This window comes from Streptopelia decaocto (assembly GCF_964273445.1).
Source record: "Streptopelia decaocto genome assembly, chromosome: 18".
Taxonomy (NCBI): domain Eukaryota; kingdom Metazoa; phylum Chordata; class Aves; order Columbiformes; family Columbidae; genus Streptopelia; species Streptopelia decaocto.
The window spans coordinates 6383245-6406768 of record NC_138673.1 but is presented as its reverse complement, the minus strand read 5'-3'; the positions used below and the strand labels follow the sequence as shown (position 1 = coordinate 6406768).

Below are 23524 nucleotides of genomic sequence, written 5' to 3'. Positions count from 1 at the left end.
CACAAAGCTCCTGGGGAGGTGACGAGGTGGGACAGCAGCCAGCAGTGGTTCAAGGGCCAGCCTGGGGCACGCTGTGTCCCCATGGGGGACGTGGGGACCCTACTTCTCAGTCCCTGCCAGGGGTTGGCAGCGCTGTGGGGCAGATCACAGGGGTTGGGGCGGGGGAGGCGGCGGATGCTTGACATGGGTTGGGGGGAGATGTTGGCTAAAACAGCTTTAGGGGTGATGGAGGATGGCACAGGGGGAGCTGGACAACCAAGGTGAGATGCTCAGGCAGGCACCAGCCCCTGCTGCGGCTGCGCCGACCCCCTGGGTGCCCATTTCTGCTGCCAGGGTGGCAGAAAGGACCAAAAATAGCCCGTGTGGTGGCATTCCCTGCCTCCCCCTCCCTGCCGCACCCCTGACGTCTGGATCGGGGCGCCTCCTCCCCCGTTTCCTCAGGAAGAAACCCAAGGTTGGGGAGAGGAAGAGGCTGCACCACGGGAGGGATAGGACGGGACGGACGGGACAGACGGACGGCGGCGCGGGGCTGGGGAGCCGCAGGGACTCGGGCCCTCGTGCCCCGCCGGGATGGGGAGCGCCCGGCCCATCCTCTGCCTCCAGCTGTGGCTGTGGGTGCAGAGCTCTGCCCAGGAGCTGGACCCTGACGGCAGGAACGTCTGCAGGTAGGTGCCACGGGGGTCCCCGCTCGTGCCCCTCCATCTCCTGGGGCATCTCAGCAGACCTGTGGAGTCATCATCCATCTGTCCTTCCACAGATGGACGTCTGCAGCCTGGCATTGCATGGGTGTTGAGACCGGGGTGATGCTGGGGGCCACGATCAGGGCATGTGTGGGCATTTGGGGCACCCAGACCCCTTCTCCAGGGGTTATTTCTCCCTCACCCCCAGTGCGCGGGGCAATGGGGGGGATGTGGGAGTGTTGGCAAAACTTTTGTCATGTGCCAGGTGGGGAATGCAGGCATAACAAGACCCAAAGGGCTTTTGGAGGTAATGTCCCATCCGCTGCCACCTCTCCCGTTGGTCTCGCCACCAACAGCAGTGCCTTTGGTTCCCTTCGCCTCGGTGCCTTTGCTCTGGGTCACTGGCAAAGCTTTGAGCTGCATCTAGAGCACCATGGACCCAGCACGGGCTCCGCAGCCGCAGTCCTGCCCCACCGCCCAGCCCCAGCTTGGGCTGCAGCCTCTTAAATTTCCTTCTATTTTGCTGGTTTCCTTCCGGAGCAATGCCCTGGGGGCCGCGCTGCTTCCCCACCCGCCGGGCCCAGCCAGGGCAAGCGCCTGCGTTCGCTTCACCGCAACCAACGCCATGAAGCCGCATGTGAACCCCGGCACCCCCCGCCCCACTGACGGCCCCTGGGTCTCTCCCGCAGGCTCCCCGCTGGTCCGGCGTGCTGCCCCGGCTGGAAGCAGGAAGGACGGGAGTGCACGGCCGGTGAGTGATGGATGGCAATGGAGCCCGAATCTTGGCTGAGTGGCCCCTCCATGGTGCTGGGTGTTGGGGGAAGCACCACAGCTCTCCACAAGTGGTAGCAGTGGGGTGCTGCACCGCAGGGACCCCCAAATGCCCACTGAGCAATGATGCTGCGGCTCAGCCAGAGGGATGGAGCGGTAGGCGGGATGGTGGTTTTCCCAGGGAGGTGGCTGGGTGGCAGGTGGTCCAGCAGTGGGGTGCGAGACCTGGGGTGGCCATCGTGCTCTGAAATATCTGTCCTGGGGCCGACAGCGCTGTGCGAGGGGGAGGATGCCTGCGGGGCGGACGAGGTGTGCGTGAGACCTGGGGTTTGCCTCTGCAAACCTGGCTTCTTCGGAGCAGACTGCAGTTCCCGTGAGTAACCCCACCCGGGGCTCAGCCCTCACCGTCCTCTTTGCCAGCCTGGATACTCGGGGGGCTGCTGGGCTTCCCCACCACCCCTCCATCCTTACCGTCTCCCTCCCTTTGCAGGCTGCCCTGAGCAGTACTGGGGTCCCGACTGCAAGCGGAGCTGCACATGCCACCCCAACGGGCGCTGCGACCCGGCGAGCGGGCGCTGCACCTGCGACCCCAACCACTGGGGAGAGCTCTGCCAGTTCCCCTGCCCCTGCAGCCCCCACGGCCGCTGCGACCCCCGCACCGGCGCCTGCCGCTGCGAGCCGGGCTGGTGGGCACCTACCTGCAAGAAGCAATGTCAGTGCAATCCCATCAGCTCCCACTGTGACCCCCTCACCGGGCACTGCCACTGCCTGCCGGGCTGGTGGGGCAGGAGGTGCAGCTTCAAATGCTCCTGCAACATCTCGCCCTGTGCCCAGGAGACGGGCAAGTGCGAATGCAAAGCTGGGTTTTGGGGGCCGGCGTGCCAGCGGCGCTGCGACTGCCTGCACGGCTCCTGCAACCCCCTCAGTGGCTACTGCAGCTGCAACCCCGGCTACCAGGGCAGGAGCTGCCAGGAGCCCTGTCCAGCGGGGAGATATGGGTCTCAGTGTGTGCACAGGTGAGCTGGGGGGACAGTGCAGGGGGGTTCAGTGGGTACCCAGACCTTGCGAGGAAAATCATCACGGATGCATCTGTCCCTTTGGCTGGGCAGAGAGACCCATCCTGGGGGGTTTGAGCATCCATGGATGGATGCAGCATTATTGTTGCCTCAAAAGAAAAACCTCGCTAACAGCAGAAAGCACTGGTGTCATCCTAAAAATCTGTTTGTCCTTGGTCCTGCTCCCCAGGGTGATAAAGCAGTGTCTCTCCTTCCTGCCCTCTTGCTGCTTCAGAGCAAGAGGTGTTACAGGGTATTTCTCTGTGGTCCAAACTGATGCTCAGTGCTGGTGTGGGGTGAAACCTGCATTTTCGGGGGGCTGGGGTGGGTGTGAGGCCTCACTGCCCCTCTGCCCACACAGCTGCGGGAGCTGCCGGCACAACCAGCCCTGCTCGCCTCTGGACGGCTCCTGCCCGGCCTGCCAGCCCGGCTGGAACGGGACCCTCTGCAAGGAACCCTGCGCCCCTGGCTTCCACGGCGAGGGCTGTCGCCAGCCGTGTCCCCGCTGCCGGCGTGGGGACGTCTGTGACCCCGAGACCGGGTCCTGCCCGCGCTGCGAGCCTGGCTGGACTGGACCCAGGTACGCCCAGAATCAGACCCCTGGTCCTCACAGGGGGGTCCCTGCTCCGAGACACAACGGGTTGATGTTTCGTTCTCCATCTTGGCAGCTGCAACAGCTCCTGCCCTGCGGGCACTTTTGGGGATGGATGCCAGCTCCTCTGCCCTGAATGTGTTGCGGGGAGCTGTGACCCCGTGTCGGGAGCGTGCATCTGCCAGGAGGGATACTGGGGAGCCAGGTAACGCCGGGAGCGGGGCAGGGTGGGGATTTGTGCTCCCCGGCAATATTTCCCTCCTTTGTTCTCTTTTCCAGCTGCAATGACACCTGTCCAGAGGGGTATTTTGGAGTGAACTGTTCCTCGACCTGCCAGTGCTCCCGGGGGACCTGCCACCCTGTGCAAGGGAACTGTGTGTGGAGTAAGAGCAACCACAAATTTACTCCTTGGTGCTGGGGAAGGGACCATAACATCCTCGCTGGGGACGGAGGTGCTGGGAGGTTTGATGCAGCCTGGTCCTGCCCGGTGGCTCCTGGCTCTCCATGTGGGGCAGCTCTATGGACTCTGCAGCCACAGGACGCACCAGACTCAACCCATCTTCTCTGCACAGGTTTTAAGGACCACGGGGCTCTGGCAGCTGCCGTCCTCGTCCCTCTCCTGCTGCTGCTGCTCTGCATCGCCTGCTGTTGCTGCGGAGCCGGCCCAGCAGATGCTAGAGACAGGTATTTGTTATATTTTGCAACCTTTGATGTTAAACCCCATCTCCCACGTCCTTTCATGCCCGTATCCCCTGCACAGGGCCGCCGTGCCGGATGACAACGTGCTGGCCAGGATGAAGCACCATGTGCGGGGGGTGCTGGCGAACCTCAGCGCTATGATGCCATGTTTTGCTCTGGGCAGCTCCAAACTTCCCAAAGTCACAGGTAAAAAAGAAAAACAGCAGAGCTGCCAACAACCTTTCCAGGGTGTCACCCCCACCCTGTGCTCTCTGCATTGTCACCAACTGCGGGGGAACCTGCACCCCCTCTCTGGCCCTACTGCACAGCTCGGGGCGGGGGTTGCTCTCCCTGCCCACCCTACAGCACTCTGGGGTGCCCGAGCTCAGGTGTCTTCTCCTCCACAGTTTCCCACCACGACACAGAAATCCCCTTCAACCCCAGCTTCATTGAGTCGCCGTCAGCCGCATGGGTTTCAGACAGCTCCTTCTCCTCCTCCTTCGACACCGACAACGAGGGACCCGAGTACTCTGTCCCTCCCAGAGAAGGTGATGTGAACAGCTGCTCCTCCCCTCTCTGGCTGCCATAGCCCTTCTGGGCTGCCTGGGGTCAATCCTGCCCTGTCACCAACCTCGGGTGTCCCAGGAACAGGTGCTGGGCACACATAGCATTTATTTTCATACTCTCGTTTTGCTGTCTGCAAGGATGTGCCAGAGCCGTGCTTGGCCTTGTGTGCTGGGATGTAGTGTGGGCAGCCCCATTTCACACCCTCCTCCCTGGGGAAACACTCCCAGGGATAATCCTACTGCATCAGCCCGTGTCCCCGTGTGTGTCCCTGGGCAGGGTGTAGCTCCAGCGCCACTGACCCTCATCCCCTTCTCCTGCAGGCATCCCGCTGCTGGGGGGGGCCGAGCTGCAGGACGGGGCATCCCCCCCTGGCGAGGTGCTCCCGGATCCATCCGCCTTCGACTCTGAGGATGTCTCGCAGCCCTTCGCCATCCCTCGCACCTCCAGCATCGCCAAGGCCAAGCGTCCCTCTGTGTCCTTTGCTGAAGGGACAAAATTTGGGGCAGCGGAGACCCCCAGCCCCGGGCGGAAGCCCAAGACCCCATGGGGCCCATCCAAGCTGTCCCAGCCACCAGGGGACACAGCAGCTGAGCCCCCCGCTGAACAGACAGCCAGTGATTGTTATGAGAGCCCTGAGCCCCTCGGCAAGGGGGAGGAAAGCCACCGTCCATCGCCCCGGGCCACCCCGGGGGGACGCCGACGGGTGGTGTCCAGCACCAGGCACGTGGCTCAGAGAGTGGAGGCTCTTGAAGCGGCTGCAAAATCCGCCAGCTGGGAGGCAAAGGGGAAGGAGCTCAACGTCACCACCATCTACATGATGGTGGGAACAGCCGGGCAGGACTCCAAGGCAGAGGGAGGTGGCGAGGGCCGGGTCCAGGCTGTGCTCAAGCGGCTGGGCAGCCTGCAGAGGGGCAAGTGGGCTGCAAAGGAGGAGCCCAAGGTGAGGAGGAGCGTCGAGGCCATCCAGAAACCGCCCCGGCGGGCCCTGGCACAGCGCAGAGACTCAGCAAACAGCTGCAAGCAGAGGGAGAGTGTCCCAGGAGCTCCTGCCGAGCCATCCCCCAGCAAGCAGCAGCATCTCCCTGGGAAGAGACAGTCCTTCCTTCTCACATCTCCCTTGCCAAAAAGCACCGAGGCCCAGGATGGGGCCAGCGATGCTGTTGGTGCCACAGAGAGGGGCAAAAGCCCTGAGTTAGTCCTCAGCCTGGAGACAAAGGGACAGGCTGCCCCAAAGGAAGAGCCAAAATACGAGAACGTGGTCAGTGGCAGTGCCGATTCACCCCCCGGCCACACCGAGGAGCCACCGGCCACCCCTGCGGCCACCTGAGCCACCACCACCTGGGCTGGGGCAGCAGGAGCCCAGGAGGCTACTCTGACCCCAGTGTGGGGGGAACTGAGGTCCCCTCTGAGCTGTGAACTGGAAATGCATCAAGATTTCCCACTGACACCCTTTGCTCCGCACCGAGAGGCTGCTGGGGACCCTCACCGGTGGCGGGACGGGTGATGCCGAGAGCCACAGTGGTGGCAGCTCCAGGGGGTTGTGGTGCTTCAGGGCTGTTTTTTGCCCTCCCTGCTCTATGTGCCTCGTTCTGTGTCTGTGCCAAGGGACAGCGATGCTCTGGATGCAGTGGTGGCATCTTCTGATCGCTGTTGGCATCGAGTCTGGGGAAACATCCTTATAAATGGGTCTGCTGGGGGTTCTGCTGGGAAACACACAGGCAAAAAACAGTTTCACCCCATTGGCTTTCACCTTTCCCTGTCCCAGCTCTGGTAACGCTGCTCAGAGCCTCTTGCTGTAAAGGTGCTTCTTGCTGGAAGGGATTATTTTGTGGAGCTGGGCTGGGGAGAGATGATGGGCTGGGGAGAGAGGATGGGCTGTCACAAGCAGCTTCAGCAAAAAATTAATTTTAGCTGCTTATCTTGAAGGGTATCTGGGTCTGCAGGGGTTTATCTGTGCAGCTTTGGCTGCCTTCGTTTCTATGTACACACGCAGCATGTGAAAAGGCTCGTGGCGCGGCACAGCGTTTGTTGACGGACTTTTAAACTCCATGCGATATCCAGCCCAAACTGTGGAAGAACAAACACGGCAGCTGGGCTGTGACCACCTGACCACCAATCCGTGCCCCCGGTGCTGTGCTGGCCTCGATAAGGACAAAAGCTGCGTGGAAAATGGCATTTCCACAGGTCCCCGTAGCTCCTGCCATCTCCCACACCTCATTCCTTCTGCAGCAACGTGTCCCTGTGGGTGGCCGAGATGTGACAAAGGGGCTGCAGCATCTCCAGCACAGCCAGAGGACCCTGGGCAGCGCAGGTGAGATGGGCACGAGGGCTCTGCAAGGTGGTTGAGATGCCCAAGAGGATTTGCAGTGTGAACTGGTTTTAGATATATCTAAGCAGAAGAAGTTTCTTGTGTATTTTTCTGTTATTTTGTGGGGCATGAAAGCCTCTGATTGAAAATTAAATGTTACCAAAGCCCTTCAGGAGTTTCCCAGCCACCCTCTGAATCAAAGGCATAGCCAGAAACATTCTCCAAAGTGCAGAAACCATCAGCAGCCTTAGGCTTTGGGTTTTGGTTTGGTTTTCATTTTCTGTTTCTGTTGGAGCCCTTTAGAACTTGAGTTCAAGGCTGTTCTGTTCTCACCGAGCTGTGCTGACTTTGTCACAGGCCTGTAAGAGTTCTCACTGCTGCGCTGGGGTTTAGGGTACACGGTGTTTCAGAAAACAGAGCAGGTTTTCAGAGCAGGTTTTGCTTTTGGCCTTTGGCTTTTCACAAGTGCTTCTCTACAGTGCAAGGCACCGAATCCCCACGGTCCCGCGTGGGTGAGGCTTTCGGTTTTGCAGAGAGCATGCAGCACTCCTTCCTACAGTGCTGTCACCCACTGCTGTGATTATAACGCCAAATATTCTGGTGTACAAATAAAAATGCTCATGCTGGGAAGACCTGAGCAGCCGCCTGGCCAGATATCTGTTCTGCACAGGCTAATTTTTGTTTTGACACTAATTTATTACAGTGCCAGCCTCGCATTTTATTTATAAGCAGCCATTTTTTCCTAATTGGTGGGATATTTTCAGCCTGCGAGCTGTGCAGTGTTGTGCCAGAAGCAAACGTCACGTGAGCGGGTTTGCTGTGGGTACGGCATGTGAATAGCTGACAACAACCTTGACAGCCTTCCCTGCCGCTCTAACAAGCACCCAGCGTTGAGAAAACACTGCTGCTGGGAGAACCTTTCACGTTTGCGGGCTGAGCTGCGAGGCAGGATGTTTCCCCTGCTTGAAGATGAAGCATCTTCACCCCACCTGGGCGCTGCAAGGGAAACAAGCGGTGGATTTTCAGCATGTGGCTCTGCTGGTGTCTTCTCAGGATGCTTCGGTCCAGCTTTGCCATGGTTTTAGTTCTGGATGCGGGAGGTCTGTGAGCCAAAGCTGGCGGGTGAGGGAGGGGTTAATGTCTTGCCGTGCTGGATCTCCCACTTTCCAAATCCTGCCGCTGCGGTGGGAAGCAGTTCCCGGGTGCAGGTCTTGTCTGTGAGCAAAGAGGCATCTGTGCTCTCTGCTGGGGCAGCTCTCGCTCAGGCTGTCCCCTATGGCCATGGGGGTCCGTCCCCCATCGCCGCAGCCTTGTCATCTCCTTTCCCAAACTGCCCAAGCTCTGCCTTTGAAGACGACCCTGTCGGACCTCCCTGTGCAGCCGGGCAGGAGCTGTCACCTCCTTTCCAGCCTCAACCCGCTGCTGGCCAGTTTCTATAAATGTGTCTTTGTGCCAGTGCTGCTCTTCGGCTTTAGTTTATTTTTTTTCTCTCCGTGATGTTTACTTGTTCCTGGGTGTATTTATAGATGGTAGCAGATCACCCGATAGCTTCTTTTCTCCTTCTAGGATAGGAAAACCAAGCTCCCCCCCGTGCTTCTGCTGTAGCAAAGGATTCCCGTGTCCCCAGGCAGCCTCTGAGCACACCTCGTGCTCCTCCCCGCCTCAGTTCATGTTTCCTGGACATCGTGACCCAGTCTGGGTGCTGAGGTCTCCCAAGGCATCGTGCTGTCTCTGCTAAAAACACGGCACCGATCCAGGCTGCCTTGTTTTCTTTGTGTTTTTTTGTTTGTTTGTTTGCTTTGGCTTAAACCCATTTTACAGCTGTTGGAGGGTTTGACCCTTGTCCCACGGCCAAGGCCAAGGAGTTTCCTTTCCCCCCCCCATCGCAGCCATGGGTGCGTGTCTGTTTGTCCGGGCTCTCAGCTTCTGCGGAGCGACTCGGAGATGTTGTCCTGCCACAAGCTTTAAACTCGTTTGGCTGACAAAAAACCCTCTCCTGTCATAATTTCCAGGGGTATATGGCCACCTCCTCTGGAGCAGGACCCTGCTCATGAGTGATGAGTTTGTGGCAGGACTAGAAATCCTGCAGGGAAACGCTTCAAACTATAATTTAACATAAAAAGCGGGCAGAGCTCTGGGGAGCTCGGATGCAAAACCGCTCCTGTGGCTTGTGCTGATTTTACTTTTATTTCATGCAACGGCTGACGGTGCCCGAGGGATCGTTACCCCGTGTTGGATGCCGCCTCCCAGAATTAACGGGAGACAGCTCCTCCGTAACCGCAGCGGATGAGAAATACCGCGGCTCCCGTTGCCGAGATGGCTCCGTGCGCTCGGCCGGGGTTGCAGGAGCAAACGCCGCTCGGTGGGGAGCGCACTGCGGCTCTCCCGCCTGCCGCCCGGGGCCGGTGCAGACCGGCAGCAGCCGGTACCAAACCCCGCAAGGAATTCCCCGCTGTCCCTGCGGGGCCGCGCCGGGAGGTGGAGCGGCCGGACCGGCAGCGCCTCATCCTTTCCGCGCCCGGTATCACCTCCCGCCGCCGCTGGGCTCCCGTTCTCCTCCCTATTCCCCTGGAACGCGGCGAGTCCGGGTGTCGCTGTGCCCGCCGGGGCGAGGCGGGGGGTGCTTGTCCGTTTCACGGTCCCCGCGGGGGGTTCCCCCGCCCGGTTCCCGGTGTGCCCCGTGCCCAGCCCCGGAAACAACGGTTGTTGTGGCAGGGTGCGTGTGACCGTCCCGGCCGGGAGAGCCCGGGTACAGCCCGGGGCGGGGGTACCGGGGCGGGGGGGGGGGGGGGGAGGTGTACCGGGGCGGGGGCGCATCCCCGCACGTGCCCCGGCGGCAGCGGCGCGCGCGGCTCGGGACCCCGCAGCGGGCGCGGTCATTGGCCGAGGCGGCGGCCAATCAGCAGCGGAGCCTGTTTGCGCCGGAGGACGGATAAAAAGCCCGGGTGGGAGCGCGGCGGAGCGGAGCGGCGGGGAGCGGTGGGTACGGGGTGGGGGGAAAGAGCCGGGGGAGCTGAGGGTTTGCGTGGGGTGCGTGTGGGGTTTGTATGGGGAAAGAGTGGGGTGCGCGGGAGGGGCTCTGCGTGGTGGGGGGAGAGCGGGGTAAGGCTTGCCTGGGGTGGGGTCGGTATCGGAGGGAGGTTGCAGGGCGCTCGGGGGTGTTTGTGCAGAGGGAGGGGGTGCGTTTGGGGAGAGCGAGGTGGATTTGGGGGTGGGGGGTGAATGGGGGGGGGGATGTCGTGCGTGGAAGTGGCGTGCGTTGGGGGAAGAGGCGGGTGCGTGGGGGTGATTGGGGGCAGCGGGGTGCCCGGGGGGTGCTGCTCGGGGAAGGAGGGGGCGGGATGCAGCGGGGCTGTGCGGGGAGAGGTGGGTGCGTGGCGGGGGCTGAGCGGAGCGCAGTATGCGGGGGAATTGTGGGTCGGGAGCGGGGTGCATCGGGGCAGAATGGGGTGCATGGGGGGCTGGTGCGGGGGCGAGCAGGCGACATGGCTTGCCATGGAGGATCGGTGCTGAGGAAGGGCGGGGGGCTGGGGAGGGGGCGTGCGGGGATGAGGAAGAGGAGGCGGCAGAGGAAACGCGTCGGGCAGCGCTGGGGAGCGGCCCTGTGCCGTGGGTGGGTGTGGAGGGGCTGGGGCCTCTGCGCGGGCTTCTGTGCCCCTGGCACCATTGTGGGGAGCTGATCGAGACCCCCAGCCCCCCCGAGCAACCCGGGGCTGGGGCGTCTGTCCTCTGGCAATCCCTGAGAAACTGTCCTGGGCTGTGGTGCATCGCCGGCTGATTCCCCCATAGCGTGCAGTTGGGGTGGGCTCTGGGCTGGGAAAAGGCTCAGCTTGTCTAAAATGGCCACCTGGCTGATAACCCAGGGTTGGCCCCGGTGCTGTGCACCTCAGGGCTCCCCAGCGCAGGCCCTCGGCCAGCTCCCCAATCCGCTGCTCGCTCTTGTGGGTCCCTGGGACTGGGACAGATGGAGCTGGAGACAGTGAACCCATCTGCAGCATCTGTGGGGCAGCGTGGGGATGCCAGCATGCCAAGGTGGAGCAGTACGTGCCATGGGCTGTCCTGGCCAGTGATCTGGCTGTCTGTACAGCCAGGATGAGGCAGGATGTGGCCACCTTGTCTCCCAGCTGGGTGGTCTGGCAGTTAGCAAAAAGCGCCCCTTGCTCAGCTATCTGTGATAAAAACTGCATATATAGGATACATGGTGCATACAGGACCCATACCTTCCAGAGCAGGTCTGTGCTCCTGTATGGGGCAGAGTGGACACAGTGGGCCACTAAAGCCACCAGCATGACTGTGTCCCCAGTCCCAGCCTCTGTCTGCAGGCAGCTGGGACATTGGGGTGCTGGCTGAAGCCCCTTGCTCTAGCACATGTTTCCTCACTGCCTTACAGCTGAGCCACCTGCCCTGTACGGGTGTTGGGGCAGTGGGCTCCAGGCAGTTGTTATTTGTTGCATTTTCATACCTGTTGCTTGGGAAGCGGAACGGAGTCCTTGAACGCTCCTCTGTCATGCGGTGTGTGTGCTGGAGGGGCTGCTCCAAGGGCACCTGTGCTCCCCCAGCCCGCCGGGTAACCTGGCAAGCTGGTACCTGCGAAAACGAGTTTTACACCTAAGTACCTTACATTCAGCAGGCGGGTTTGCTTGCGTTCCGGTAGAGAGATTTCCTCTAAAATGATGCTTTTTTGCGCTCTCTGAGCAGCATGTGCTGTGTCTGCGGACTCACTGGGTATTGTTCTGGTCCCTGCAGGTTGAGACTCTGAACGGGGCCATCTTCCCACGCAGCAATGGCACCCACGCTTGCTACCGCCCATCGCCGGCGCTGGTGGATGGCGTTCACGGCCATCATCGAGAACCTGCTCTTCTCTGCTGTCCTGCTGGGCTGGGGGTCCCTCCTCATCATGCTGAAAGCAGAAGGGTTTTATTCCTACCTGTGTCATGAGTCAGGTAAGGATGCTCTGGAGACTTGTGTGAGGAGGTTGCCAGTGAGGTTTGCTGTTGTGGTTCCCTGTCTTAGGGTGATGTGGAACTGCTTAGAGTAGGGCTGAGCTCTGGATCGGTCCTAGGGTAAACGGGAGGGATGTGCACTCCTTTCCAAACCTAATGGCATCCTTGTGATGGTGTAACGTGCCTGTAGTTGCTGTTGCTTTGCAGAGAGATTGGAAAAGAAGCCTGAAGGATTAGGTGAAGCTTTTAGGGACAGACTTTTCCATTTGGCCATGAGTTTTTCCTCTGCATGGTGGCCTGGCTGATCTCTATAAGGGACGTCCTGATGGGTTCTGGAAGATGATAATTTGTCGGGAGGATGTCCTGAGTTTGTAGGAGGCAATGAATAGGCGCCCTTTGCTTGATGGTAGGAAAGAAGAGCGTGGGTGACAAAAGACTAGGAGGTTTCAGTGCTGCTACTGAGGAGAGGTTGCAGCTGTAAATGCTACTGATGCTTTGTTCCTCTCTTTCTTCAAACCCCCAGGATGTGCCTGAACCGGGCTGTGTCTCTATGAGGGCTCAAGATCCACCTTCTGGCCCAGCCAGAGGAAACTTTGTCCATGTTGCAGACGCAGCCTTGCAGGGAGAGAGTCAATCTTGTGGTGGGAAAAACCAGCATGTGGGTGGATGTAAATCCCCAGCCTGGGCATGGAGAGAATTGTGGTCTGGGGAATCCCACAGTATAATAGGGTGGATAGTGGGGTTAAAAGGAACCTGAGGATAAAGGTGTTGTAGGGATTTGGAAAAAGCTGCTTTAGTGACAGTTTGTGTATGATCAGAGAACAGGAGAGGCAGGAGCTGGATGTTAGGGCTCTGTCCAGAGATGTGTGATGGTGGATGGGATGAGAAGGTGGATCAGCCCATCCAGAGCTGGTGAGCATGGAGATGGAGGAGGAAGCAGTAGGGGAAGAAAGAGGTGGAAATAAGACCATGGACCCCAGAGCTCTCTGGGTAATGGCTGAGAATAGTGGGGGAAATCTGAAATGTGGGGGAAAAAGTCCAAGCAAAAAGTGACTGTGGATAGTTGTGGTTATACTTTTCTTTTCATCATGCAATGGCTGCTTGTTATGATCTTCTGCTTTATATACCTGTGGGCCTCAGTCTTGTAGAGCCTGGGTTAGTGCACCTGGCAAACACACACATGTTTGAATCTTCTACCAACTGTTGCTTGGCTGCTTGATTTCCTTCCTGTCCTCCGCTCGTAGTGCAATTCAATGCTTCCAAGCGTGTCTGTGTCACCCGGGTCTCCAGTGATGTTCAGGCTGCGTCAGGGAGAGTCCTTGGCTGCCGTTGTCCCTTTAGAACTTTTGTTCAAGGCTGTTCTGTTCTCACCAAGCCCTGGTGATTTTGTCACAGGCCTGTAAGAGATTGCATTAAACCTCTCAGGTGGAGCTTTCTGCCACTGAGATAAAACATGTGACAGTTGATAAGCAAATGCTGACCGTCTCCGAAACCAGCCATTTTCCTGAGCTGTGCCCTGCTGACGAGAGCCCCGCTCCACGTGATGCCCACCTTTTGCTGTTTGCTTTGGTTGCTTTTTGATTCATCCACCTTTGCCCCAGACTGGGGAGATTCACCTTGGCTTCTTGTTTGCCAGCCTGTGGTTTGTCTGGCTCTCCCACAGAGGCGTTTGGACAGTGGTGAAATTGCTGTCTTTGGGGCAATTCCTGCCTCCCTGTGACCAACGCGTGCCCTGAGGCAAGAGAGCTTAATCCCTGAAATTTATGTAGTCAAATGTTCTTATTGTCCTTAAATATCTGACCATTACCGCTGAACTCAGTGAGGAGCTGAGGACTAGTTATGCCAGTTTCATCATTCATCCATACTTACTTTCTCTGTTTTTGCCCTCATTGTAATAATCTCAGTGATTTGATAGGGAAGAAGTCACCCAATGACCAGCACCAAGCTGTGTTTGACCTTCATTGGCTCAGCAGTTGCCTTTCTAAGCAAAACCCATTGAATCCTGCAGCCTGAGAGGTCACTTGGCTGGAAGGTTGGGTGCAAACAAATTATAAGTAGTAGTAGGTGGCTGTTGTTGTTCCTGATGCTGCTGCGTGCATGGAAGTGTTGCAAAAAAACCTCCTTTTCCTAATGAGCCAAAGGTTCTTGGCAGGGTTTTATGTTTGTCAGCAAAAGCTCTTGCACTTTGTGATGCCTTCCAATGAAAGAGAGAACTAGACCTTGTCCCTTCTGCAGGCTGCTCTCTGAAGGTAGCAGCAGCTGCCCAGCAAGTGACTGCGATTCATGAAGGGCTCCTTGTCCTCCCCTTGAATCCCCCTTTCCCTGCCTGCCCTTGCCTTCTGCTGTTGGATTTTACTCAGCCATTGTGCAGACATTTGGGGTCTGCTGGACTCTTATCTCAGTTGCTTGAGGGTGGAGATGGACACCTAAAAAAACCCACCCCAAATCCACATCAAAATAACATATTTTTGAAGCGGTTGTGCAACAGGGTTTGACTGGGGGGTTGTACCCGTTCTGGGCAGCAGGTTTGGCCACATCCTGAGAGGTATGTTTGAAATTTGCTGACAAGGAGTCTGGTAGTGGTACTTTGTTCCCATTTTAATTTTACTACACTACTACTTGGCCTTAAACCAACTGAAGCAGCATCTTTTATTTGGTGCAAATGCTGAATCTGCAGTTTTTATCAGGATTTGGGCTTTATCAGCTGTTGGGTAACTTGATCTGTTCAGGGTCTTGTGTTGCTGTGATGTTACTGGGACTGAGAAGCTCCAGGCTTGGGTGTGAGACACGTTTAAAAACAAATCTTGAACTTGTTAATCTGTTCGTGAAGAGCAGCGATAAGGAGCCAGTTGGACACAGACCCTTCTTGTAAGACATGGTCACAGAAAACCAAAGGGACAATAAGATAATTCACTTAGGGCAGGTTAATGCACCTTAACACAGGTGTAGGAGGAAGGTGCTGCCCTACAGCTCTTTGCGCTTATTTATTTGGGGTCTGTGGTGGGGAACTTGCAGTCTGAAGGTCTCTTCCAAGCCAGTAAGATGTGACAACAGCTTGTGGAAAGGCTGCGCACGAGACCCTGTAAACAGGAAAAGAGTAAACGTGGTAAATGTTCAATTTCTACAGGAAACACGCTGTGCTGATTAGCAGCTGTCGGTGGGACCGGAGAGCTGCTTGGGAAGGTGCTGGCCTTGGGTGAGAATTGCTGCAAAATGAAACCGCAGCTGGGGAGAGAATGGGAGTTTAACTGGAAATTGTGCCTCAGTTTTATGAGGCTTTCAGCTGGGCGCCCAGAGGGGGCTCCTGGAGGTGCAAGCGGATGGGCAGGCGGAGAGGGAAACCCAAATAAATTGCATTTGCAGCGGTATAAAGCAAGAACATCTCCTCCCAGTTCCCAGAAGTATGACACCATCCTGAAAAGAGAAAACATGTTCTTATGTGGGCAGACTGCAGATGAGCTGTTTGCACGTCTTTCACTGTGATTTTTATTTATTTATTTAACCAATGCTCGCAGACTGCTTGGCCCTGATTTCTCCTGCCCCCTGCCACCTTATTGTTGTTCTTTAAAAAAGGGCAGGTGAGACCTTACAGGCTGTGTCCCACAGACCTATTGCCAGGGTGGCTGGGGGTGTCTTGCCTGCTTGGCTCAGTCTAATCTGTGAAACAAGATGAAAGGAAACCTCCTCTGTGCTGTCTGAGATGGCAGTCGCTCTTGAAAAAGCCAGACTCATTCCTCTGGTAATGTGGTGTGTGCCTGGGATTTGGAGAGGTCAGCAAAGAGTAGTTAATGATTGACCCTCTCATGAAACCTACAGCACTTAATTTGGGAGAAAGGCTGACTTTTAAATGTTCCAGTAACAACCTGAACAAATCCCAGCGATGAGCTTGACATAAATGATTACCAAGGCAGCCTTCCTCTCACCTAAGCTGTCATGCTTTAAATAGTAACTTGAACTACTAATTGGGCAGTAGAAATCCTGCTGCTCGTAGGGGGAGAGCTGTAAAAACAGGCAGTATGTTCTTGTAATTGCTGATAAAAGACTTGCAGCTTCTCCTGGCTTGACAGTGAGACAGCAGCGAGTGCACGTGGACCGAGCGTGTGCTGCTGCTGTACCCGGGTGGCACTCGTGCGCGTCAGACCTGGCGTGTTTGCACGCGGGTGGACTTGGCAGGAGAATTTGGGGAGGCACAGAGACAGCCCTTCCCCAAAGCGCTGCTGCAGATGGAGCCAGGCACGTAGGAGACTTTCAGCAGCGCACCGTGCGCTGGTCTGGAACAGGATCCGAGCTGTGATTGAGGGAAAGCTGCTGTTTGCTATAACCAGGTGCATTAGGTAGGTGAGTAGTTAGGCAGGTTCTCTGCCCGTTAAACTGCTCCTAGCTGTGTGTCATATGCTGCCACTCGCTCCTGTGTGCTGGTGACCTGCTGGGACGTGAATCCAGCTCTTGGCTGGACCCCGTGCATGTTGCACCTACCTGCAGCCCCTCCAAAATGTTCTATTTATGGAGGTGGCTCGAAAAAGATGAGAGGATGTCAGGGTGCCAAGGGCTCCTCGAATCGTTTCCATTACGCCTCAGTGGATCTTCTCTTGTTGCTCAGGGGCTGCTTCTATTTTCACAAACAATTTGCATTTCCACATAGCGCTCTTGCCTGGCCCCTACTTGGAGCTGGCGATGAGCAGCTGTAAACAAGGTGGTTGGTACGAGCAGGGACTAAAGTTTGGTGCCCTGTTCCCAGCCTTCCTGGCTGCAGTGAGTCTTCAGAGAGGGCCAAGTTCCCTTGTTTTCTTTTCCTGAGCTGTGTCGTCTTTGCCTGCCCATCCTGCAGCTGTCAGAGGGCCTGTTAGCAGGCGTATGCTATGGGACCTCCTTGGGGTCATGTTGCAACTGTGGATCTCAGTATGTTAACAGTAATTCATCCACTCAGCTTTAAATGATGAATATTTCTGTTTTGTCATCTCTTTGTGGCTCTTTAACACATGCAACCAGAAGTTATAAGGTCACTGCACTGTGTGTCCCTCCACCCTTCTTCCACGCCACAGCTGAACTATCTCCGTAGAGTGCTGACACAGGGAAACCATGACTACTTTGTCACTCTTCATTTTCCCCTTGTTTTCCCGAGTTTAACCTCTCACGCACATCTGTTTCCTATGAGTTTGTCTCTGTAGAGAGCCCCAAAAGCCTTGATGCTGTGGGTGAAGCCCCGTGCCTGCCCCATGGAGATGCTGTCAGAGGTCGCCGTTTAAGATCCTGGGCCACACCAAGAGGAGATTGAGGGGAAAGATGGATGAAAAAGATCGCGATGTAGTGTGAAAACTGCAGATTGCCTCCCAAGTCTGTCCAGGGCTGATTTCTAAGGATGTGACTTGGGAGCCTCAGGCTGTTGTCCTCCCTGCAGAAGGGATGCTGATGGCCTTTTGGGGATATCTTTGTTGCTTACTCTGCCTATCTGTGACTAGCAGGGCAGCAGAAAGGGCGGATTAATTTATCAGCCAGGAGCACATGGCAAAGGGAAGGAACAAAGAACCATCACTGCCCAAAGGCAGTTTGAAACCATCTTGGTAAAGGTGTGGGTGAGAGAAATGTAAATGGAAAAAAATACTATGCTGGGAGGGGCAGAGGAAGGTTTGCAGGCAGCTCATAAGCCTCAGATACCAATGTCTGAATTCCCGCTGATACCTGAAAGGTGGGGTGTGATTTGTTTGCAGTGGACACAAAAGCTGGGAGGGTTGTTTTGGGCAGCTGGGAGAACTGAGGTGAACCTGGTAACTGTAGTGGTGCTGAGACTTGGGAAGAAGTTGCAATACAGGACTGTGTGACCTCCGGAGACGCAGGGAGGGCAAGAGCGGCCAAGGGGATCTCCTCCACGAGCCACACAAAGCAGCCCATGTGAAGTCACTTGTATGTGAGGGATTCCCGCTAATTAACTAACTAACCAGGGCTTGCTTGGAATCTCTAGTCTTGCTTCACACAGATGGTTATGTAGGTAACTTCTCTCTTTATTCCTCCTTTAATATTGAACTTTGTCAGATCAATTATTAAATATGGAGGAGGGTTTTATGTCAGTGGCTTGCAGCAGCAGTAGGAGAGCAAGTGCTTTGTCATACCAGCAAAGTTAGTTGTAAGTCAGATAAGCATTGAGAGGAGGGGCGGAGTGCACCGAGTTCTAGGTTAATGAAAGTCTAAAGGTATGAGGAGTTGTAGCCACCTTGGGACACGCTTGTAACAGGAGCAGACTTGACATGAGGCGGCAAAACTGCTGCTGCAAAGAAAAGGGAATAATTTTTTCCGTTTTTTTTTTTTTTTTTTAGCAACACACCATCTATAGGACCTAAACCCACTTGGAAAGACTAGAAAATGCTAATTATGGGGCAGAAATTAAAGATGCATCAATCCTTTAAGAAACAGAGAAGGCAGGTGAGCTGCCAGCCCTCCTGGGAACAGGGTAGTTAAGTCCAGGAAGGATTTTTCAGAGCCACAGCGGTCGGGAAGCGGGGTGGCTGCTGCAAACCATCCCTCATCCTGCTGCCTGCCGTGCGGGTAGGAAGCTCGTGGTTTGAGCAGCCTGTTGTTCCGTGCCAGGCCTTGTCAGCCTTGTGTCTGCACCAGAAATAACGGATTTGGCTGCAGTTATTGCTCCCAGTTTAGTTAGGGGAAAAGATCTGTGAGAACATGCCAGTTGCAGATTAGATGGACCATATTTTTGTATTACTCACTTCAGATTCTGCTGGGTTGAGCTCCCTGTAATTTCCAGGGCTTTGTATAGTTGTTATTGTAAATTAATGAATCTCTGTCCTTGGGATATTTGTCCCCTGGGTGCCTGCGCATCCTTTCCCTTCTTCCTGCTGGTTCATCAGGTTTCATGCATCCTTCTGCTATTCTTCTTTCTCTTTTCCATTTTTCACTGATTTTAATAAAAAATGGTGTGTGAGGGTGTATGCCCAGTGTGTTGTGGCATCCTGTCTGCAGGGCTTTTCTCTTCCCACCTTCCTGCAACGCTGCAAGCCCCATCACTGCAGTCACGATCCTCTATCGTCCCATGTAGGAAACACAACCAGCAGCCCTGAGCAGGAGAATGACACAGCCTTGGAGCACAAATGGCCTTCCTGCAACGCCCAGGACGAAATGCTGAACTTGGCCTTCACCATTGGGTCCTTTTTGCTCAGCGCGATCACACTCCCCCTGGGGATTGTCATGGACAAGTACGGCCCTCGCAAGCTGCGGCTGCTCGGCAGGTTGGTGTCCTGGGCTCCCCGGGTGGGTTGAGGGGTGAATTAACGTGTTATCTGAGGCAGGTGGGTGCTGTTTGGGTGCTGTGCCTGTCACGGGGTCCCTGCAGCCTCAGGAGCTGTATGAGGGATGGGGCTGGGAGGCGCTGGCCACGCACAGGGCACTGGAGCAGCTCTGGGATGATTACAGCCAGCACAGGGAGTTGCTCCATACGGGAAGGGCTTGGGACTCCACGTCCACACTTCAGCTCTGTCCCCCCAGGCCAGATGGAGCCTGGAGGAAGAGCAGAGTCACTTCTGAGTCACAAAGGGTTGAATTTTTGGTTTTTGTTTTCCTTGAGCTGGGAGCTGTGGCCTGAGAGGCACAAAACCAAGATGTTACATCATCGTTTGCAAGCTGGGGAGTTAACTTGGGGATAAACACATCCTGCCTGCCTTTTCTAGGTCTCTTCTTTGCTATGTGGTGTTGCTTCCTGCCTCAAATAGCACGGTTTTTAGCAGTTTTCATCATGGTGTGCAGGGAATAGTGACTTGCTGGGCACACTGGACCCCAGTACTGCTGAGTTTTAATGCACTGGACTGTACCAGAAACCAAACTGGCCCATAGGCAGGGCAGAAAACCAGGGCAAGTCTCTGACTTGGACCCTGCTAGAGAGGAGGAGATGAGATCTGTCATTGTGATCATTGTGACCACAGCTGGGTCTCAGGACAAAGGCTGCTGCTGTCTTGGGTCAACCAAGGTGAGGGCTGGCAAAGCTGTGTGCTGGAAAACCAGTAGGGAATTTGGATCCAGCAGGAGCTCTGTCAGTACTGGGAGGAAAAGTTGCCTCAGCCCTTATGCAAGGTTTGTCTGTAATATTTGGGTATTTCCCTGGATTTTTCTTTCCAAGTCACCAGCTTCCCTCCCTCTTACACAAATTATACTGTACTTGCTTAATGGAGGTGCTGAGGAGGTAGAAACATACAGAATTCACTGTAAGGCTGTTTGTAAGAATCTCATGGTTTTGGTTCCCTTTCAGTGCTTGTTTTGCTGTGTCCTGCGTGCTGATTGCGTACGGCGCCAGTAACCCGGACTGTAAGTTGGCATTTCTCTGCTGAGCTGGGAGGGCTTTGGAGATGTGGCTTGGGGTTTTTTGGGGAAGCAGACAAGTGTTGCACGGTGCCGTGTGCTCCGATTGTCACATTTCCAGTGCTGTATGGGGGTTTTGCTGAGGACGCAAGCTGCGCATCTGCTGGTCTCTGGGAACTAAGTGGCTCTGGGAACGGCTGGTGTTTCACAACCGTGAGTGGAGAACATTACAAGGGCCAAATCTGAGATAGCCAGGTCTCTCAGCTTTGTGTTTGGGCAGGACCAGGTGCTGTAAAGGAGCAATTCCAAACAAGTTCATGGGTCTTTCACGGTTGGGAAATAAGTAATAGAGCATGATGTGTAATCACCTTTCTCACCAGGGATAGATGGAGCTTGCTCCTCAGGACCAGACAGGAGTGTGACACTCTGAATCCAGTTCTTTCAATTAAGACCCCTTCAGACAAGCTGCATCAACAAGTCTGTTTGTTATTAAAAAGAGACCAATCCATCCAGGAGAGAGACGATCCCACCCTGAGCTGTCTCTGAGCCCTGGCCTTCCCTCACTGTGTGCCTGGGCAGATGGGCGCTGGGTCAGGAACAGCATCACGCGCCCTGAGGGTGTTGATCCACTGAGATTTGTACATGCCAAGACTAAAGCCCTGAGGGCTCGTTTCCCTCTCCAAGCCAGTAAAGGCTAAGGGTGTTTTTTTGTATTGTTGCAGCTCTGTCTGTGCTGATATTCATTGCACTGGCTCTCAATGGCTTTGGTGGGATGTGCATGACCTTCACATCGCTTACGGTAAGTGAAGAATTATTACCTGACTCTCTTTTATTTCTACTCTGGCTGTGAACTGTGCTGGGAGGAGAGAACAAAGTGAATCTCTTGCCTGTGGCTTGAATAACACATGGTTTTATTTGGTACAAAGGGTCAGTCGCTCTTTTACCTGAAAGCCTGAGTACCAGGTGGTTATTCTAAGGCTTTAGTTTTTCTTTTCCCTCAGTCCCTTCTTTACCTCCACCTTGCATTTTGGGTGAAGATGGGGGGGTAGAAAAAAGGAAATGCTTTTGTCTGGGACTTAAATTGTCATATGCCTGTACATGCAGTGCTCAGCTACCTGGCACAGGCTGGACATGTGTTTGCACTAGATTTAGCAGTGACATACTGCAGGAGGAATCAGTGGGGCACAAACCTTTGCTGCTGGGTAGAACCAGCTTTCTGCAAGCGCAGTTTGCTTCTCACCCCAGAAAAAATGGTTGTTTTTGGGCAGAAAAGCTTTTGCTCTCAGAAGGGTGAGTGTCCCTTCCAGGTTTCCTTAGAAATGCCGCATTGTTGAATGCACTCAGCTCCGTCTGAATGACCTGTTTAAATCCATGGGTTGTGTTGCAAGTATTGATCAACAACCATCAGCTGGATCTCTGCATTTTGGTGTTCTTTTTGCCTGGAGCCAGAAGCAGTATCCTCATCCAAGTAGCTGCTTTGTTTTCCACCTCGTTACCCTGATCCTTGTCAGTGTGGCTGAAACAGGGCTGGGTAGAAAGTCTCCCAGCAAACAGTTTGGGAAGCACTGATGTTTCTTGAGCTGCGGTTGAAAACTTTCAGATTTGAACTGCATTACCTTGAACTTGCTGTTGAAGTAAAACTTTGTTAAGGTGAGGTCTAATTTAACAAGGCTTAGGCACTGGCTGAACAAGGCTCGGGTGCTGGTTCTGAGACCTAAATTTGGCAGAGGCTGAGTTTACAGATCACTGTGTACTGGATGTTGCTGCTGCTTTTGCTTTCATATATTCAAAGCTTTCAACATTCTGTGCAGATGTCGGTCTCTCGTTCGTATGTAGTCGTCTTCACTGGAAGCCTTGGCTGTGGTCCCAAAGAACTATGGGGCAAATGTCATCCTTCCACGCTTCAAATAAAAGCAAGGAAGAGAGGAGCACATCAGTACTGCTGTGGGAGAGGAGAGGAGAGGATTCCCATCCTGCTGCTGCCAGTGTTGGTTATTGTCTCTCCAGGTCGTTATTAAGGGGTCACAAATGATTTTAGAGCCACTGGTGATGATAGGAGGGAGGGCAAGGATAGGGCAGAAATATATTGGATGTGCTGTACTGTGGCTTTTAGCACTAGAAATAAGCAAAGCCACTTATTAGCACCCTCATTAGTCAGCCAGTTCCACAGTGCTAAGGAAGTACAGCAGCAGGAAAAAGGTCAGATCTTCAAAGAAGAGATGCAAGCCTTGAGGAGGTCTGAAGCAAGTAGAGATGCTGTGAGTTCACACAGGGAGACCTCAGGTGGAGCCCGTCCCCTCCAGACCGCAGTCATGTGTTTTGTGAAGAGCTGAGGTGGCTTCAGGCCTGACTTCTCAAAGCCAGGTTCAGATGTAGCTGCTTGTGCCTTCCCGCAGAACTGCACAGAGGCATTTTGGTACCTGGGGCATGTGAATGTGAGTAAAAATAGCCTAAAGTGGGAGGAAAGCACTTCTTCACCTGCACCACAGCGTAGCTGTTGTGGTGTTAAAAGCAGGTGTATTTTGCTCACTGGCAGCAGTTTTGTCCCTGCATGGTTCTGCCTGCAAGCCGGGATGCTCACAATTGGTGTCAAGAGCCATCTTCTCTGGTGACATGGTGATCTCTTGTGAGTCCCTTCCACTGGTGGCCCATGGAGATGGAGTGCGGGAGGGACATGCAGATGGCAGGTCCGTGGCTCACAGGCTTTGGGTGGTGTGGTTTGCATTGTGCCAAGGGGACACTCAAAGACCTTTTTAAGGACATTCATTACACAGAGGTGCTGAGCACTGATCGTCTTCTGGTGCCAAGTGAGCTCGTTCTGGCTGACACAGGCACTGACTGCCGAGCACACACGTGCACACACAAGTCCAAGCAAGGTGACTTTCCTTCTCCTGCCAGCTGCTGGTGACCTGAAGTGCTCCAGGAAACGGGTTAAACCCACTGGTGCATGGGCTGGTCCTCTGCCACCCCAGGCGGGTTACAGCTGCTGCTTTGTAGCTGTGAAGGGATGGGGTTGGGATGCTCCTCAGGTGTTGCAACTTGTGGATCCTTTGTGCCTGTGCAAGGGATAAACGAGATCTCTGGGGATCACGGCCTGGCACAGTGCTCCATAAAGCTTTGTCTCTTGGGTTTAAAGCCTTTTTCAGTAACAAGTCCCCAGGGTATTACAAAAGCACACGGCAAGTGGTGGAGGCAGAACAAGCTGCCGTTCCTGGGTGCGTGGTGGCTTGGCGAGGAGGGGGAGCAAGCGAGCAGTGCTGTTCCCAGTTCTGGGAACAAGGTCAGACTGTGCCTGTTGTTAAAATGCGGAGGGGAGATTTCTGCCTCGTGACTCGGTCTCCACCAATATAAGTGAAGAGTGGGAATGGAAACAGATCTGTGGTGGTGGCAGCTCTGACGGCAACACAGGAATCTGGCGCTGGTTCTGCTCTGAAGCTGTTTCATGCAAAGAAATAAACATGTGTGATAAATTACCACAAAGAGCCTTTTATAGATTGTTTTCTGTCCTGTTTTTCTTTCAAAGAATTACAGCTGCTTTGCTCTTATTTGCTGCTACAAACAGCACCCTTTAATCAGAGCTGGGGGAATATCTGCATAGGGAATCTTCCCTGCTTGGAAATATTAGGAGAACT

The 23524-nt window shown here is 55.1% G+C and overlaps 2 protein-coding genes across 4 annotated transcripts in view; both read left to right on the top strand.

Moving 5' to 3' along the window:
* Window positions 1–345: 345 nt before the first annotated feature.
* Window positions 346–6823, top strand: SCARF1 (scavenger receptor class F member 1). The gene is made up of 11 exons (XM_082068362.1): window positions 346–665; window positions 1370–1431; window positions 1723–1824; window positions 1942–2467; window positions 2868–3086; window positions 3175–3303; window positions 3378–3481; window positions 3671–3782; window positions 3859–3983; window positions 4184–4324; window positions 4664–6823. The coding sequence occupies exons 1-11, from the start codon at window positions 571–573 to the stop codon at window positions 5668–5670; spliced, it is 2622 nt and encodes an 873-aa protein (XP_081924488.1). The 5' UTR covers window positions 346–570; the 3' UTR covers window positions 5671–6823.
* A 690-nt stretch (window positions 6824–7513) lies between these two features.
* Window positions 7514–23524, top strand: part of SLC43A2 (solute carrier family 43 member 2) — a 34350-nt gene continuing 18339 nt past the window's right edge. Inside the window, exons 1-5 of one of the 3 annotated variants that reach the window (XM_082068364.1) lie at window positions 7514–7751; window positions 11398–11594; window positions 18640–18829; window positions 19843–19898; window positions 20615–20691. In XM_082068364.1, coding sequence (XP_081924490.1) covers window positions 11435–11594; window positions 18640–18829; window positions 19843–19898; window positions 20615–20691 — 483 coding nt within the window. In that variant the 5' untranslated portion in view covers window positions 7514–7751; window positions 11398–11434. Of the gene's footprint in view, window positions 7752–9532; window positions 9635–11397; window positions 11595–18639; window positions 18830–19842; window positions 19899–20614; window positions 20692–23524 lie in introns of those variants that run through there. The other 2 variants (XM_082068363.1, XM_082068365.1) reach the window with 2 other exon arrangements.

Coding starts and splice junctions, on each gene's coding strand:
- SCARF1 (XM_082068362.1), top strand. CDS start 571: ATGGGGAGCGCCCGGCCCATCCTCTGCCTCCAGCTGTGGCTGTGGGTG. Junction 3,087..3,174: donor CCTGGCTGGACTGGACCCAG/GTACGCCCAGAA, acceptor CCATCTTGGCAG/CTGCAACAGCTCCTGCCCTG. Junction 3,304..3,377: donor GAGGGATACTGGGGAGCCAG/GTAACGCCGGGA, acceptor TCTCTTTTCCAG/CTGCAATGACACCTGTCCAG.